General features: G+C 38.9%; 1 protein-coding gene across 4 annotated transcripts in view; it reads right to left on the bottom strand.

Moving 5' to 3' along the window:
- GRIN2A (glutamate ionotropic receptor NMDA type subunit 2A) overlaps positions 1 to 16,438 on the bottom strand; it is a 161,392-nt gene that overhangs the window by 28,033 nt on the left and 116,921 nt on the right. For all 4 annotated transcript variants that reach the window (XM_027885848.1, XM_027885847.1, XM_027885846.1 and 1 more), the window contains exons 9-11: positions 15,289 to 15,414; positions 12,412 to 12,641; positions 5,892 to 6,052 (exon numbers count right to left, since the gene is read on the bottom strand). In XM_027885848.1, coding sequence (XP_027741649.1) covers positions 5,892 to 6,052; positions 12,412 to 12,641; positions 15,289 to 15,414 — 517 coding nt within the window. The remainder of the gene's footprint in view (positions 1 to 5,891; positions 6,053 to 12,411; positions 12,642 to 15,288; positions 15,415 to 16,438) is intronic.

Consider the following 16,438-nt stretch of genomic DNA (forward strand, 5'->3'; position numbering starts at 1 on the left):
AAGAACATGAGAATAACTGCACTTCCTGAAAGGACAGCAAGTTATGGGGAAACAGGGATCAGCCATCAGAAAAACTGCTGCCTGAAAATCCTGCCACAAGGGAAAATGCCGTGGGAATCTTTATCTCTGTGCTGCCAGCTTGGTGGCACTTTGTGTGCAAACCCTACACTCTGCTCACTTCAGCTGTAACACCAGCAGCAACAGCAGGAAAGCTGTGCTCATCCAGGCACACATTTCTTTTAAGCTATTAGATTTCAGAATGGATAACTTCAGTGAACAGATCCTCTGAAAAACGTTTTAAAGGGAACAGCAAATTTAAATCTTTTCATATCTCCATGGCCTTTCAGCACAGGCAGCAGTTGCCCAGTTAAAAAGCAGCTTCCCAATTCTTAGCTTGGGTGGCTACAGCTGTGACATCCCCTGGAAATCATTGCCCTCAGAGTGTAGTTTTCCAATGACAAGTGAAACACCCAAGTTTCAGATTCAATATTTAAACTGGTGTTTAATTTTGAATATCCCAAAGAAGGCCTTCACACTTTGAAACAGGAGAACATCACTCATTCTTCATTAAGATCAGGACATACTTCAACTACAGGCTGCTGTTTCAGTGACATCTTAAAAACATGACTGGAGCAAAGATCACTCATCTAAGAATTGGCTATTTCAGCTGCTGCATTTGATTTTTTAAAACCCTGGTTTTGAAGCTTGGGAGAAGCACAAAACCAAGCAGGCTCAGAAGAGGGAGCTTTGACAAGTATCCCATGTGAAAGCAGGAAAACATCATGATAGCTGAATATAAAATTATCTGACACATTATTTTAAAATTTAGCTGCATAAAGTTGTGCTTGTGCTAAAGATGTCTCCAGCACAGTTTCTCTCTTCTTATATCATAACAGGCATCCAGGAGGGTTGCAAGCAATAAATTATTATGACTACAGACATCTCATGCTGCCCACTGACCTTTTACTTCCTCCCTCAAACACTTGTCAGAGTAAGCACCTCTGGCAAATTCTTAAAAATTGGTAAAAGAATTGCTCTGTGTACTGTCACATCAAAAGTCTACGTGTGAATATTCTCAATTACAAATACTGCAAGGTGCTGTCAATCAGAAACAGTCAAAAAATATTGAGCCACTAGTTTAAAACTTTGACATTTTATGTGTGCTTAACATTTCTGTGAGTTCTGTTTGTAAGCTGTTGTCTGCCCATAAGAACACTTTGTGCTTTTAATTAAAAAAAAACAAACAAAAAAACCAAACACAAAACAAAAACAAAAAAGCAAACCAAAAAAAAAACAACAAACAAACAAACAAAACCAAACCACAACCCTGTAATTTTTATTTCAGACAACTTCTCTCACAGTTTTCCCTCTTCATTTGAGGTGAAAAGGTATGAACCACAGAAAGAACAAAATCAGGGGAGGTTTTCCTTTGGTGAAAATTTTGATTGCAATTTTCCTGGGAAAATAAATTGAAAATATCGAAATAGATTTTGCATTGAAGTGGAGATGTCAGCTGGCTGCCTAAAAGACAAGTTGGGGTTGTTTTTAACTTTAGGCACATCACCACTTTAATTGGCAGACCTAATTAACAGAAGGACCTGCTGGGCACAATCGGAACCGTATTCCAGCTGACAGAAACAGGGATTTTTGCCTCCTGGTTATGCCTGTGCCACGCAGCACAAGCTGCCAGGGCAGCCTCTGACCTGGTTGTATTTGTTCAGCAAATAACAGAGTGTGTGAAGCTGTGAATTGGATACAATTTATAATCACTGTGAGCACAACAAAAATCCAATTCAGGCCAATAAACTCAGAGATGGAGGGTTAAAAGGCCGTTGGGGCCTTCTGGGGTCTTCTCTTGCACTTTGTCTGCTTAGTGTGCTTAGTGCCACAGGATACTATAAAACATATTAATAATCATATTGTTTTCACACAGGAGAGAGGGCTTGCAGGGAGGAAATAACTCCTCTTGCCATTTTGCACTGCTCAGGCGCTTCCAGGTGTTTCTGTTGGCATTTGCCACTAAAGGATGCTGAGGAATGGAATCATCATGTGTCCCTCTGAGAGCAGTGACAGCTCAGGACACTCTGCAGGCCCAGAGCAGCCCCTCAGGGCACAGTTCATTAACTGTGTGGATATAAAATCACACATTTGATGACCCCCCATATGCAAAGCTGTGTCTGCCGTGGCTCTGGCAGTGCAGATGTGCTGCCACCACGGCACCAGCATTTCCAAAAAGCTTCATAATTCCACCAGCATGTCAGGGACAACGAGGAATCAGGAATTAAATTCTATGTGTGAATGAAGTCCCAAGCATTTACCAGGAAGGCAGATGAGGTCCCAAGTAAATTTTAGCATCAAATCCCTGAACATGCAGCCACAGCTGCATTCATGACAGCGAGGGGGTCTGCAGCTGTACAAGGGGCTGCAGGTTCCTTGAAACGAAGTGATGGGCAGCAGGCAAGTGAGCAGCAGGCAAATGAGCATTTCCCATTTTATCCCTAGACTAAAAAAAGGTCTCTCCCAATTAAATTTTCTCCTTTCAGCCATTAGCAGTTAAATCCCAGACTATATGCCACCGTAGATGTGCTGGGGCAAAGGTGAGAACATGAAATGCATTTCCAGTTTACTGCCATTGCAATTTCTTGTCTTGACAGTTTTACAGCAGCAAATCCCTCATACACAGAGAAACACTGCATGCTATGAGCTCATACAACCCACACCAAAGAATTGCAATGGGAAAGGCAGTTTTGCCTGCAAAAAGATAGTACTCTTTTATTATAAACTCTTCAGGAAAAATATAGCCAGGCAAACAAACAAACAAACTCAAAGAGCCACCGTAAACATAACACAATAATCAGCAACTTCCTATTTGGGGACTTATTCTCTCTTCAAGAAGCAAAATCAATAGGATCTGCCTTTCTGGGACAGAGGGATATCAAAATGTAGATGAATTAAATGGAGCATAGACAGAAATGCTTGCCATGCATTTTTAAAACTGTATTTGATCAATACAGTTCTAAAGAACTCAGAGGAGCCACCGTGGCTCTAACAGGGCTGGACATCACCCACCAAGAATACATTAGCTAATGTCTCACAGGCTTTACTCTTCTGAATAATGCTCAGGGCAGTAACTGCCATTTCTGCTCTCATTAAGGAACAAAAACCTAGCGAATTCCTGAGCTGCTCAGTCCTGCCTAAGGAGCAATGCCAAGCTCTGCACGTAGCACAGCACATGTGGGCCACCCTTAAAAGCATGAAATTCAGTGAAAAACACAAGTACGTTTTTTGACAAGCTTGTAAGATCGTGATTGCCTTCAGTACTAGATTGCATTGAAGGAGGGACAATATTTTGCCATTTTGAAAACTATTAAGTAGTACTTCAATAACAAGATCTTTCCTCTTAAAAGGCTTGGTTGAGATTGGAAAAACTGAGATTGGAAATACATACAAGTTACACAAACACTTTTCAGGAATAACACAGGCCCAATTTATTTTACCTCACAGCAGCATTTATCAACCAGACATTTGTAAATCCTTCTCTGGTCTATACATAATAATTATCAGGTAGTTCATCTTCAAAAAGCTGTGCAGAAGCACCAAGCTTTACCACACATAAGAAAAGTCACTTGTTCTATCCCCAATGACAAGAATGAAAAAAAAAAAAGAAAAGTAAAAGGATAAAAGTACAGGAATAGATTTGGAAAGAGATAAAGATGAAAAAAGACACAAAATAGCTGTAATAAGGTGAGCAGAACACACAAAGAGGAAAACAGAAATTACACATTTGCTTGGAAGCAGAAGCAGTTTGAGGAAGGAGAGGTCATCCTCAAAAAAGCCATAGCAACACAGACTCCATGGGACAAGATGTACTAGAAATCATGGGATGAAGTAAATCAGGGAGGGGAGAAGCTCAGTCAGGTCTAGTTAAAGATGAAAGAGGAAACTTTACACAGAAGAGAGAAATAATCTGGTCAAATAATTCATCAGGGGGAAAGGAAGAAACCACAGCAATGTATATCAAGGAACAGAACAGAAAAATTGGCATAAAAAGTGAAAAATTACAGTTTTAAAGAATACAAGTCTGAAAGCAGCTGATGCCATGCTGTTCAATCCTTCTGTAGGTGCCACCAGACACAATCCTAAGGAGCACAGCTGTGTGTGGCAGTTACTTATATTGATCCAGAAAACACTCCTGTGGCACCTGATTTGTACCATCTGCTGCAGGAGCATCAGTCAAGGGGAGCAAGGTACACACCTGGGGGTGTCCACGCTGAGCAATCACTTAGAAGAGGAAAGAAACTTCAGCAGGGAAAAAGAAATCTATAAAAAATGAATAGTTTATGCTGTCAAAATGAGCAAAGCTTTTGAGGGAGAGCAGCAGCTGGCACAGAAGCAGCTGAGTTTTAGTGGCTGTCCTGAACCACCCTGCAGTCAGGTATCCTCCCACCTCCATTTTCATGCTTAAGTGTCTGACAGGTTGTCTGATTTTAAAGCTAACAGCAGTTTTTCAGGGCTTTCAGTAGCACAAATGCTTGGTGAAAAGTACAAGGAGCACAAATCCCCCAGATAAACTATCCACCCAACGGAACCAGCCCTGGCAATGGCTGAAATCAAGGACAGCTCCTTCTTTAAAAATTCACAGCAGGAATGGCAGCATTCAGCTGCCTACCTGTAATGCATAATTTAGTTGTCACCCAGGAAATACAACCTGCATGGGCTCAGCCAGAGCAGGAGTTCCAGTGTGGAAGATGCTGGGCAAGGCTGATCTCACATGTCTGTCCTAGGATGGGACAAATCACACCTGGGAAGTGCCAGTTGAGAATGCCCTGAGAAATGAGGACAGAGAGAGTCCAGGCAGCAGCATGGAGACAGCAGTGAAGGAAAGAGCTGGAAGGATAACTTTTTAAGGAAGGGAATCTTCACTCTAACAAAAGATGTGGGTATTTCGAGGTGTTTTGCATAAGAGATATGTTACAATCCGTTACAGGTTTGGGAGAATGAAAGTAAAAATTAAAAGGACAGGCAGTTCCCCAAAAAGGACCAAAAGTAACAGGTTATTTGAGTATAGGAAGAAATGTGTGCTGTGTTCACCATAAATAATAGCAGGAGAGATGCTTAAACCCACCATGGTAACTTAGTCTTCTCACTTCAAAACAAAACCTAAATAAATTACATTGATAGATTATGATTATGGCATTATTAACAAAAATGCACGTGTTACTATCAAGCCTAAATATTTAGAAAAAATTACTAGAGCTAACACATTCCTGTCACCCAGATGAATACTGATATGAGTAGTGAGTCACTCTCATACCTTTGGAGGGTTAAGAATGAAAATTCAGTCTCTTTGTCCAACCAGGCAGAATGGGCTACTTCAGAGAGAGAAAAGGATGGAAGGCATCCATGTCTAAATCTCAGCTCTTGAGAAAGAAGGACAATAATATTTGCCAGAATATTTACTAAGGTTGTCAGAAGCATAATTAGCCAGTGCTGCAAAGATAACAAGGAACTATACAAAGCATGTTCTGTGAGCCTCCAGCCAAATGCAGGTCCATCTGTATCATCTGTCTTCAAATTTGGCAAACACTAATTCTGCCCTTTGAAACTATTTTACAAAGGACACTGAAGCTTCTACGTAATTTTAAAACAGCCATACAAATCACAGGCAATCATTTTCCTTTCTGATATCTATGCAGTGTAGTTGAATTAAAAAAAAAAAAAAAAAAAAAAAAAAAAAAAAAAAAAAAAAAAAAAAAAAAAAAAAAAAAAAAAAAAAGCTATTACCGCACAGCAGCCTGATATCAGTCTGCTCAGTATCAAAGCACAGATCAATATTTTTCAGCTTCTAGAAAGTCTACAGTATTCTTTCAAATTCATGGGAAAAAGCTCACCCAGTTTTCAAGCTGACCAAGGCATCTTCAACTCCTTTCTGATTAAACTTCGTCATGTAAAGGTGCATATCGGGGTAGTTGTTTCTGATGTTCCTCTCAGTGCTTCCATTTGGAACCGTTCCAAATCGAAAGGGAGGTGAGTAATCATGGGGCCTTTGAAACTAGAAAGAAAGGGGGAAAGCAAAGTGTTTCAGGCATTCAAAATGTAAAGAAGGGCAGTTTCAAGCTGAAAAACACAGAAGTTGTATAATCTGCCTCAGATTTCTTCCAGGCAAATGCTGTGGGTTAACTCAGGTCTATTACACCAGAAACTGTCTTCACACTGGCTGAACTTACAGAAGCATCTACATCCAAATTAAAACCAGCTCAATTTTGCCACTCAAATATGACTTTCTCCCAGGCACTGTAATATGGCAGGACAGCAGAAACTGGAGCAGAGAGATGCTGGAAGATCCTCATCTGCCAGCATTCTCCCTAGAGAACCCAAAGTGCCAGCAGACACACTGCTAAACAGCAATGAAAAGAAAACAGTGCTTTGTTGGTAGTCATTTCACACTTCCATCTCAGCTGGGACACTGTGGGTCCCCACAGGAAGAAAGGGAAAAAGGATCATTCTCAGTATCCAAGGAGCTGGCAGCTCAACACACTGGTCCCTGAGGAGTGCTGGGGATCACAGGAAGCTCTGCCAGGGAGGGACAGTGGGAGGGCTGACTTTCCCCCCACCACCATGATTCAAAGGAATCAAAGTTCTTGCAGCTTCCCCAGGAGCTCAGCAATTACATAACCTGACATGAAAAGGGCTTCTGGAGCTCTCACACCTATATTCCTAGTCCCTATTCATTCCTCCCATTTCAAACTACAAATCATTTGCTTGAGGGCACGTAGATTTATCCTACAATTCCATATCACTATTTCATCAGCACAGACAAACAAGCCAGGGGATATGTGCAAGGGAATGGCAATAGCCCAGGGCACAGTCAGGGTTCAGACCTGGCAATCATTCCCAAAATCTCACAAAAATTCTTGCTCACAGATCTGAACATTTTATATGGGCCTTTGCATTATCTTTGAAAACCACGTGACACCTGAGGACTAGATTAAAATGTGTCTTTAAGAAACAAATGAAAAAGGTCACTCAAATTAGAGGAACTACTGGCTAATGAGGAAATTGAATTGAGCAATTGATAAAAGCAGCCACCCATAAATTCCACAGTAAAATGCAATCTGGTTTTAGTGTTGAAGTTAGAAGAGCAATCTATATATTCTGTGCTGCAAGAGACAGATAATATTTATACAGTTACGGATTCCTTTGGGGTTGCATATGAAATATTTCTCTTTTTAACATTTGGTCTCAGGGCATCAAGAATTCCCAAGATACAGTACCAATTTGCAAAGAGAATACAAATAGGCTTACAAAAAACCTGGGAGTATTTTCAATTCCATCAAACCTTGACTGTGAAATTATTGCTGCAACACTATTTTCTTATTACAGAACTACAATTAAATGCTTCATTTTAATTAAGCATATTTTGACAAAGCATAAAGGAATGAACTCTATTTTTCTCTATTTGTTTAGCTAGCAGATGTCTTACTTTTCTCATTTTCCCTTTTCACAGCTTTACTGTTTAAATTATTACTTTGCTACTACTTTTACACATAGTAATTGACCTATGCACTAAAATTACACTGTACACTAGTCACGGTTCTTAGTCTATATTTGCTATCTCCTATTTTGAGTTTATTATGCAGCACTGAAACAAAACCTGCTTTTAAATATATGTCCAGAGATTCTACTGATATAAATGTAGCTTACTATCAGCTTCATTTAAAGCTACAGATAATGTATCTCTGAAGTACTGAGATGACCTCCAATATCTCCTAATATCTGTATCAAATTTCCCAGTCAAGAGAAATGGAAAAAATAATTAAATAAACATTGTTGATTTCAGGACCTGTAAAAATTGCTGCTGCTCGTATCCCTGATATGTTTTTGGAAATTCAGCTGTGGTAAGCTCATCATAGCTGTTGAACTGCAAGCTCAGTTCCCAATCCTGAGGTATGGCAGGGGAACTGGGGGAACAGGGAGGTTGGAGTAGTCTGGTAATTTAGAAATGGGGTTTGCTTCTGAATATTCTCACTTGTCAAGAACATTCATATCAATCTAAGATGTTGGGGAGGCATTTCCTTTCATGGAATACTTGAAAGAATTAAGACATCTGTCCAAATTGAATAGTCAAGGAACACAAATATTTCTGCAGGAGAGCAGAGAGGAATAAAAAGCCCTACCTCATTCAAAAGTCACAGAGATAAAAAGCAGGTGAATAGTTCCAAACACCATCTACAGACTGGAATTTCTTGGCACCAACCGACAAATTTTAACAGCCACAAGGAGATAATTTTTTTGAAACCATTGTCTGCTACTACTGCCTGCTCTCAGACTACTTGTACAGAAAGAAAAGGGTTTAAATCTTTTTACTAACACTGCACTCATATCTAAAGTGCATAAAGTTCTCATAAATAACATTAAACTTACATCCTGTGGAGAAGCATACGGGCTCTGTGACCGCAGCAAAGATCTATGGGGCAGGCATGAGGCAAGAAAGGAAAAAAGGATCAAGGCCCCACATGCATTCATTTTCCCTGAAGCCTCACGATGGGAAACAAAATACATCATGTTTGCTATTTTCTTCCTAGACATTTTATATCTGGTAATTTTTTAAATCATGAACAAAATTCTTAAATTGAATGAATGCACAAGCCCCCTCCTTGAATCACAGCTGTGGAGAGATCTACTGTTATTCTGAAGACTAACCAATCCATCCTTGTCTCCCCATGCTCTGCCACCCAACAGAATTACGGCACGCGGCAACAGAACTCCAACCCTTTGCTTTTATTTTATTTAGATGCCTTAATAAAACTGACAATTTCATTAAGCCAGCAAAGTGATCTTTCACAAACATTAAATACTGACTTAATCTGAAGATTTACTTCCTTGCCTGAAAAGGCTGCTGTTCAGAGCAGCCGTTTGTTACGGTTCTGGATTTTTTTAAGGAACTGTGGGAAACATCACTAAAATAGCAGAAAATAGTAAACAACCTCTCTCTGCTAGCAGGAACTCGTTTGGAGTGACAGAAGAACACCCATATGTGAACCCTGTCCTTTTTTTGGCCAGATGGAAAACTGACATTCTGATTTCTGAACTTAGAAAAATAAAGCCATTCTTCATTCCAAGACTGTTATCATCATCACTGGTTACTGAAATGTAGGCAATATCCATGTCTGACCACCCTCAAAAGCACTGTAAATGTCTGATAATGGGTAGTGGTGAGAAGGGTTGGGGTAAGAGGGTCACCCCAACCACCCATCATCCATTCTGCCTTCTGATCTCAGCCTGCTCTGTTTTCACGGACAGATCTCTGGTAGCTGCAGAACTTGGGCCATCTTGGTGCACAAAAATATAAGGCCGAGGTTACAAGAATACCCTGAATCTTGCAAAAATAAAGAACTTGTAAATGGCTTCCTATTAAGGTTGGTGAGCACCTCCTGGACCACATGTAAGTGAGGCAATAAAGTGTGGAGGAATCCCATCGAACAAACGCTTGGCAAGACAATTCCATCCACTGCTACCTACTCTCCTTTAGTAATGTCTCTTTCATGACACGAAACAGGCATAAATGGCCTCAAAAGTAAGAAGTGTCAGCTTTGCTGGATACTTTGGACTCATTTTCTGTACCTTTTTATGAAGACAAAGCTTTTAAAAATCTTTTACATACACAAGAGGAATGTCAAAACATAATTTTCTCCTCATTTTGTGAATCATTTGAGTTTATGAACACCCACCCCTAGTAACTCCAGTACATGCTGTGCCATGTATTTCTGGGTGACACTTGGATGACATGGCATTCAGGAATTCATTAGCAGCATTCCAAAGGTTGAGGGAAACTAGGAAAAGGTCTTAAAGCACCAAGGGGCAAATAGCAAGTTATCAGTGTCCAGAGTGTAACACATTTCCTGAATGGGAGGATATCGAATGCTGAGGGTCAGGAATGGCTGCTCAGAGAGAAGGATTTTTTTCCCTGATTTTTCTCTATAGTCTATCCCATGGGGAGCTGGAAAAAAAATAATGAGATACTGAGAAACCCCAGTATCTGTAACTGGGAATACTTCACTGTATTGACAGGAGAGCTTGACTCTTCGGGTGTGTCACTGGGAAAAATGGTAGAGGGGAAGAATAAAGAATAGCAAACTGATTTACCTGCCCAAAAGAGTAATTTTTATTTAGTTGAGCAAACTTTAAGATATTACTTATTCCAAATAGATTACACCCATACTTCTGGCCCTTCTCACTGGCCTTTGCATCTGACTGCTTTGCTTGCTGCAAGGGCCAGAGTTCTCTACTGAACACCAGCAAAATCCTAAATTTCTGAATTTTTCTCCTACTAACAGCATTGCAGCAACAAGGCAAGGAGGGGAGAAATATAATTTAATATCAGTCAATTTATATTCCCATAATTTATCCTTAGTTATTCGAATTTTTAAAATCTGAGAAACCTCAGGATTGTGGAGAAGGCAAAACCTGTGTATGACAAGAAGAATGTTCAGAAATAGATCACTGCTTTTCTGGACTTCAGACTTGTTTAATTTAATCAGAAAAGGCATGGCTCCCCCGACTTATCTCTATGGGCTTCAGGCAAAGTTTGAAGAGCCGAAAAATAAAAACAAAGGAGGCAGATCAAATAAATGATCAGCAGACCACACAAAACCAGATGGTTTTTTTCTGATTCAAGTATTTTTCTATTTTTATTCTGCTTTTTGCCGAAATAAGATCCTCCTCAGCAGACAGAGAGGAAAGATGACAGAACTCAGGAAGTTATTAGGCAAAAGCTCCAGCACAAATCCTGACCTTTCCCAGCCCATGGGGGAGTGGCAAAGAGCCAGGGAGGGGGAGGTGAGGGTGCACTGTCAGACCCGAATCCCACTGCTGTGCCAGGTGCAGGCCAAATCCTGCCAAAACCCAGACTGCCCAGGAAAACGCTCTGCACTTTCTCACAAACAGGAGAAACGTGTTTCTCAAATCCATTTTTTTATCCTCGAGAGACAACACCTTTTATTTGTCTCTTCTAAGAGTGTTATCTTAAAAAAGAGGTATATTTTACCACCTTCATGCTCTATCAAGTGTTTTATGACAATGCAACTTAATGAAAACAAAACTATCATAATTTTTTGTTTCTTTTCATCTGTCTTTCCTCTACCCATGCTTGCAATTCATGCTTTGATAATCCAGGCAATCAGTCAAAGGCTGGTCATAAAAAGCAGTGAAAACAAAAACAAACAAACAAACAAAAAAAAAGAAAAAAAAAAAAAGGAGACACAAGGCTATGGAGCCGTTTCTTTTTTTTGAATAACAATTTCTTTTACTTTCTTTTTTCTGAGAAAAATCCCTTATGAAGTCATCCCCTGGGCTACACCGTATTTAAATATTCCTTTCCAATGTCAATATTTAGATTCATTTTAAAACAACTGGGCACAGGCTTGACAAAAGCACACCCTTCATGTATCTTGTGTATATCCATCACAACAATAATTTTGCAAATAGACTTCAATCCCTCTGTGCAATTACAGTATTACAGAACAGTCACAGAAATGAAATAAAAAAAAAGAAGTAATTGCTAGGTTGCTGATTTATAAGACTATTGATTAAATTGCCAAGTACAAAGATCTGGGAAGGGTTCTTTCATTAGAAAAAGGTTCAGGCCAGCTAAAACAATATAAAAAATAAGATATTTAAACGTCTGTGTGAAACTCAAGTTTAAGTGAACTATAAGGCTGCTGCTCCAAGTGAAGTTCTCACAGAAGTTCTTGAATTAGAAAAATGTCTTCCACAAACACATCAAAATTCTGTGCCTTATCATATGCAAGGTACATCTCTCTTTAATGTGCTAACACAAACTGCCAAATTTTCTTATCTATTTTTCCTATTTATTCTTGCATTTTATACAAGAAAAACATTCAAACATCCACAGATAATGTGTATCATTTTTATCATTCCTCTTTATTTATTTATGCTGGTGCCACTTTAAATCTGAACTATTTCTATCGCTTCCTTGCACACTACGTAGGAAGGAAAAAGCCATATTTTCAGGAGCATTAACTGCTTCTGAGAATTACTAGACAGTTTCTGGATTTATTAATATTTTGTCTATTAATATATTACTAATATTTCACACAATTCCCCCAGCTTTTTTATATTGACAATACATTCCTTTTAATCAGAGAGTAATTGATTTCCATCACAAAATAAAGGTACTTTTCAGTTAGTGCGGTTAATCCTGAATAAGCAACTAAAAGACTTGAAAACAGTCTGGTATTTTCATGCTTTGGGTCATAGTTTGTTAATAAAAGGTTACACTCAGAATGAAATCATCATCCAAATTTAGTTTGTCTTGCTCAGAGTTTTTTATCACAAAGCACAAAGGGTTGTGAAGAATGGACACTGATCTCCTTTGAGCTTCAGACCTACCTTTTTATCACTCAGTCCAGTCACTTGGTCAACAAATTCCTCTTGAATCATAAAGGCAGCTAAGTTGGCAGTATAACTGGCCAGGAAAATGACAGCAAAGAAAGCCCAAACCGACACCATGATTTTACTGGTCGTCCCTTTGGGGTTTTGCACAGGCACAGAGTTGTTGAAGACCAAACCCCAGAGTAACCACACCGCCTTTCCAATGGTAAAGGATGGGCCATGGGGATCTGTAAATGCAAAAAAAAAGCAGTTAAAATAAACCTTGGCACTATCCCCTGCATAAACATCACATTACTAGGAGACTGGGTTAAAAAATATTTCACTCCATATTCACTGTACACCCAATGGAATCACAGGACTCACCACAGGTGCCCTTCATTGTAATTGAAATAGTTTCCCCATTTTGAAAAAATAATTCAACATTTTTCTATGTGGCATGTGGTTCAAAAGTTTTAAAAAGAACACGGAAAGCAAAGGTTTGGAGGAGAAGTAAACTAGTGTATCTCTTGCAGTAAGATGTGTGCCACAGTATCAGCCCTGTCAGTCTTCTGTGCCAGCAGACAAGTGAAATGGAAAACTGGAGGTTTAAGTCTTAATGATTCAATTCTAGTACTTTTCTTATCCAAATTATTTTTATCATCTCCAGTCTTCCAACATTATGCTTTTTGAACATTATGTAAGCTTATTTAAGATCAAAGTGTGTGAATATGTCACCTACTTTTAAGCACCTTTGTACTCAGAGCATAAATCAGAAAGACAGCACAAAGGAGCACCTGTTTCGTGCTGCAGTTCAGAGCAAACCAGGCTCTGGCTGTCTCTCATGTTCAGAGTCAGTTCTGTGGCTCCAAATGTGTTGGCACTGCAGGTAAAATCCTGTCCCAGCTAATCCATTCTGTACTTTTTTGCTATTCCTATTTTCAGTCGTGTTTTAATTCATCCCAAAGCAAGTGGTCAGCACGCTCCCTCATTCTCACATGGGGGCAGAATTAACAATTAGCATTAGAATTAGCAGTGCCATTATCCACTCAAAAGGCCTGGTTTGTAGAGCCCTATGAGAATAAAGGGCAGTTTATTCTCACCCAGCTCTAGGTAAGTACAGTGCAGTAATCACAGATTGCTCATCAGCCAAACTCCCTTTAGCCTCAATGGAGAGGAACAGGCCTCCCCTGACTATGACTCACTTGACCTATTTATAATTATCTCCTTTCAATTGAATTGTAATTCAGTCAATAAGGTCTGATGCAGACACCTGTAACATAACCTCCTTCTCTGCCCTCTCCCTTTATCCAAGGGGATGGATGCACATTACAAACTCAGATTTAGCTGTTAGTTTAACTATAATTTACTTTAATAATAATTCAATTATTATTGAAATAATAAAACCGTAAGTGGGTATAGTCAGTATTTTCTCACTTCAGTAGAAATTCTCTCTAGACAGTGCAAATATTTCACTATGCAATCAAGCACTACATCTTTGATTATCCTCCTGTTATTCTGCAGCAGCACTAGGAAGATAGAGTCCAGTAAAATAAACACAATGGAACTGACTTTTGGTTAATGAAACCATCTTACAGACACATTTAGGACTGAACAGATACAAGGACATTATGTATTTTTCTAAGCAATAACATTAGGGAAAGTATATGCCAAAGAAGCAGTCTAAAGTTCTGTTTATGCCACTGGAGATTGTATTAACATTGAGCTTCACCCTGCCAAAAAAGCCTAGGGAAAGGAGGCATCTACATTAAGATTCCCCTTTATTTTAAGCTTCCCTTGTTTAAAATTAATGACATCTGGATTAGTGGCAAGTATCTGGAGCTCAGTTAGGATGGTCTAGTGCCATAACATGACCTTGTAGCTGTCAGTACACTAAATAATCAGTTCTGGCACATGAGGTGGCCCAGAAAAGAACAGCCAAGCCCCTGGATACTCAGTGTCTATATTCACCTTTGAGTTCCCCTTTTTTAGCAGTGTTTATTTTGGACAGAGGTTACACATTTACCATCTTATTAAAATGATAACATATGAACGTTGCAATAATCCCCTCTTTCAGGGAACAAGCCAGCCATAATCTAGAAGAAACCATTAGCTTTTAATAGTGCCCAGAACTGTGTTCACCAAGCTGGAAGATCTGTTGTTACAAAACAAGGTAAGAATAATTTAGAAATTAAAACAAAGGCTGCACTCTAAAATGTCAGTTAAGTAATGGGAGGATGAGGGCATTGCAAGACATGGAATCCTCATTCTTGGGTCAAAGTTGTATATAACAATTTACAACTGCAGCTGTCACCGAGAAAGGCAAGCTCTGTATTAAATCTATTTGGAAAATGAAGTTTCTATAGCCATGGATGTTACACAGAAAGGACTGATGCTCTCCTGCCATTGGCCTCATTTCAAGGCTGAGCTCATCTGACTTTTTATAGGGACTATATAAAACTATGTACAAGGGAACCACTATTTTTCCAAATTATCCACTACAACACACAAGTTTAGATAAATTTCTCTGAACTGACCATGAATTCATAGTAGCCAGGACTAGAACCTATTCCAATGCTTTTTTTTAAGCTGACAAGTTATAGCTGACACAGTGAACTAACCAAACACTACCTAAATACAACTCTGATATCACTTACCCTTCTATATGTCTTTATTCTAAGGAGTTGGAATGCAAACATGAGCATATATGCCCTCAAGAAATCACACTTTAAATGAAGAACATACATGGTTTCATAGCTACTTTCACTGTTTTATTCCTACGTTATGTTTATTTGAAAAGATGGAGGGCAAGGGATGGGAAATACACGATTTTTCATAGCCGAGGGGTTGTGTAAAATGCAAATCTTACCTCTCCCTTGTGTAAAATGCAAATCTTACCTCTCCCTTGTGCTAAGTTCCTGTTATATCCTACAGGACTGAAGTACTCAAATATAAAGACAGCCATGGCAGACACGATGAGGAGCATCACAAACATCATCACCCAGACAGAAGCACTAAAGGGCTCTGCAGGAAAACAGACAAGAGAAACAGAAACAGTTCATTAAACCAGTTGCAGCATAAGAATTCTAATGTCTTTGCTTAGGCAAGCCCAGCAGCTTCCTTTAAATTAGCTTTTCCCAACCAAAATGCTAGCAAATAGCTATGTAGCAATACATAATGAACTGCTGTTAGTATGTACACACCAAATCCATAAAATCAAAAGCTTAAATGTAAGCTGTGATTCAAAACCAAAGGCTGCACACTTTTCTTTGACACTGAATGGCACATAATTGGTTTGATTCACTGCTTATTCAGTCCACAATCCAGTTACCTATTTCTATTCATCCCATGTTATACACATTTATCAACAGAATGGTCCAACCACTAAGACTGTTTTTCTGCAAAGAAAAAGCAATCAAGCATATGTTTAATACATCTGGTAATTCAGTGAAGTAGACTTCTCTTTCATTTTCTATCCTACAAGAAGTGTTAGAGGAAGAAATTCAAACACCTGCATTCAAACTAAATGTTTTTGTTTCAGAAATTTCTTCTCTCCATGTTCACTTTCATCTACCTGCAATGAAGATGATGTTTTTATCAATTGCAAACACATTTTTTGAATGTCTCATTCTCATCTGGGAGCAAATTACTGAAATCAAAAGGGTTTTATGGAAAATCAAATGTCAGTTTGAAAGACAGAAAAACCATAATTAAGTAAAAGAAGTAGGCTGGAGAATAAAACTAAAAGCAGTTTCAAACACCAGACTAAGCACCAACTTTTTGAAAGGATTGAGTGTGGCAATAGTATGTGATAACACAAAGTTCTTAAATTTCATCTTTCCCAATCACAAATTCTCTGTCATTTCAGGCATTCCTCTGGCACAAGGATATATCTAAAAAAGATTTGCATGGCAAGGTAATATCTCTTTATAAGGTCAATGTATTTGGGGGCATTTTATATCATAATTTGGGTAACTAATGCAAGTGTGAGCATGCTCTGAAGTGTGAGGAAAATATATTAGTATACTATTTCTAACTAGCATAGAAT

Source organism: Empidonax traillii, unplaced genomic scaffold (genome assembly GCF_003031625.1).
Source record: "Empidonax traillii isolate 1590-97213 ecotype Southwest subspecies unplaced genomic scaffold, ASM303162v1 scaffold173:size850371, whole genome shotgun sequence".
In the NCBI taxonomy this organism is placed as follows: Eukaryota; Metazoa; Chordata; class Aves; order Passeriformes; family Tyrannidae; genus Empidonax; species Empidonax traillii.